The sequence below is a fragment of the Manacus vitellinus genome, unplaced genomic scaffold, assembly GCF_001715985.3.
Source record: "Manacus vitellinus isolate BGI_N305 unplaced genomic scaffold, ASM171598v3 scaffold_43_pilon, whole genome shotgun sequence".
Classification (NCBI taxonomy): Eukaryota; Metazoa; Chordata; class Aves; order Passeriformes; family Pipridae; genus Manacus; species Manacus vitellinus.
The window spans coordinates 1,267,613-1,268,758 of NW_021940560.1; the positions used below are offsets into that span (position 1 = coordinate 1,267,613).

General features: G+C 45.0%; 1 protein-coding gene across 1 annotated transcript in view; it reads left to right on the forward strand.

Annotated features, from left to right (window-relative positions):
- The window catches only part of PRPF40A (pre-mRNA processing factor 40 homolog A), a 22,867-nt gene that overhangs the window by 11,722 nt on the left and 9,999 nt on the right, over positions 1 to 1,146 (forward strand). Inside the window, 3 exon segments of the mRNA XM_029962185.1 lie at positions 3 to 83; positions 364 to 472; positions 942 to 1,144. Coding sequence (XP_029818045.1) covers positions 3 to 83; positions 364 to 472; positions 942 to 1,144 — 393 coding nt within the window.

The window sequence follows — 1,146 nt, forward strand, 5'->3', positions numbered from 1 at the left end:
AGATCCAAGTACAAAGAAGCCAAAGAATCCTTCCAGCGTTTCCTGGAGAACCACGAGAAGATGACATCCACCACCAGATACAAGTAAGGGGTGCTGGGGCAGGAGAAAAGTCCTGCTGGGCTGAGAGGGTGGGCAGTGACATCAGCTTTCATTTTAAGTTCTTCCCTTCCTTTCTAAAAGATAAAAAAAGGTGTCACAGAAAATAAAATCCCAAGGGGGAAAATCAGGGAGACAACCTATGGAAGTGTTCCTGCTCCTGACAGAGTTCACTGGTGGTGTGGGATGGTGGGGTGGTTTAATAATAATGTTAATAATAATAATAATAATGTTAATTAATTCCTGGGGTGCTTTGTCTCGTCCCAGGAAAGCTGAGCAGATGTTTGGGGAGATGGAGGTGTGGAATGCCATATCCGAGCGGGATCGCCTGGAGATCTATGAGGATGTCTTGTTTTTCCTGTCCAAGAAGGAGAAGGTAACTTCCCTCCTCGTTTATCTTGTTACCCTGAATTAATTTCAACCTCTGGTGGAGCAGATGAACCTCTGGTTTGAGGGTTATGGCAGATAAAGAGCAGTTTTTTGAAAGGTCTTTGTTTTTATGCACATCAATTCCTGCTGAATTTACCACAGGTTTGATTTTTAGGATGATTTGAATAAATTAAAAGATTATTTTTATTTCTAAGCTGCTCTGAATCACTGAAACAATAATAATATGCAAAAACTGTGTAGGTCCAAGTTGTGGTGTGTCCAAGGCCAGCTGGGATGAGGCTAGTGGGAAGGGATGGGGCTGGATGGGATTTAAGGTCCTTTCCAACCCCAACCAGTCTGGGATTCTCTGTAAATGAAAGGCTAATTTTGAGTTTTCTTGGAGCAAAGTTGATGTTATGTCTTTCTGCCCCCACAGCCTCAGATTTCCAACCCAAATCCGTGTGTTTTCTCCTCAGGAACAAGCCAAGCAGTTACGGAAGAGGAACTGGGAAGCCCTGAAGAACATCCTGGATAACATGGCCAACGTCACCTATTGCACCACGTGGTCGGAGGCCCAGCAGTACCTGATGGACAACCCCACCTTTGCAGAGGATGAGGAGCTCCAGAGTGAGTCCACAGGATCCTTGGGATCCCTCTGGGAGAGGGAATGGGAAGAAATAA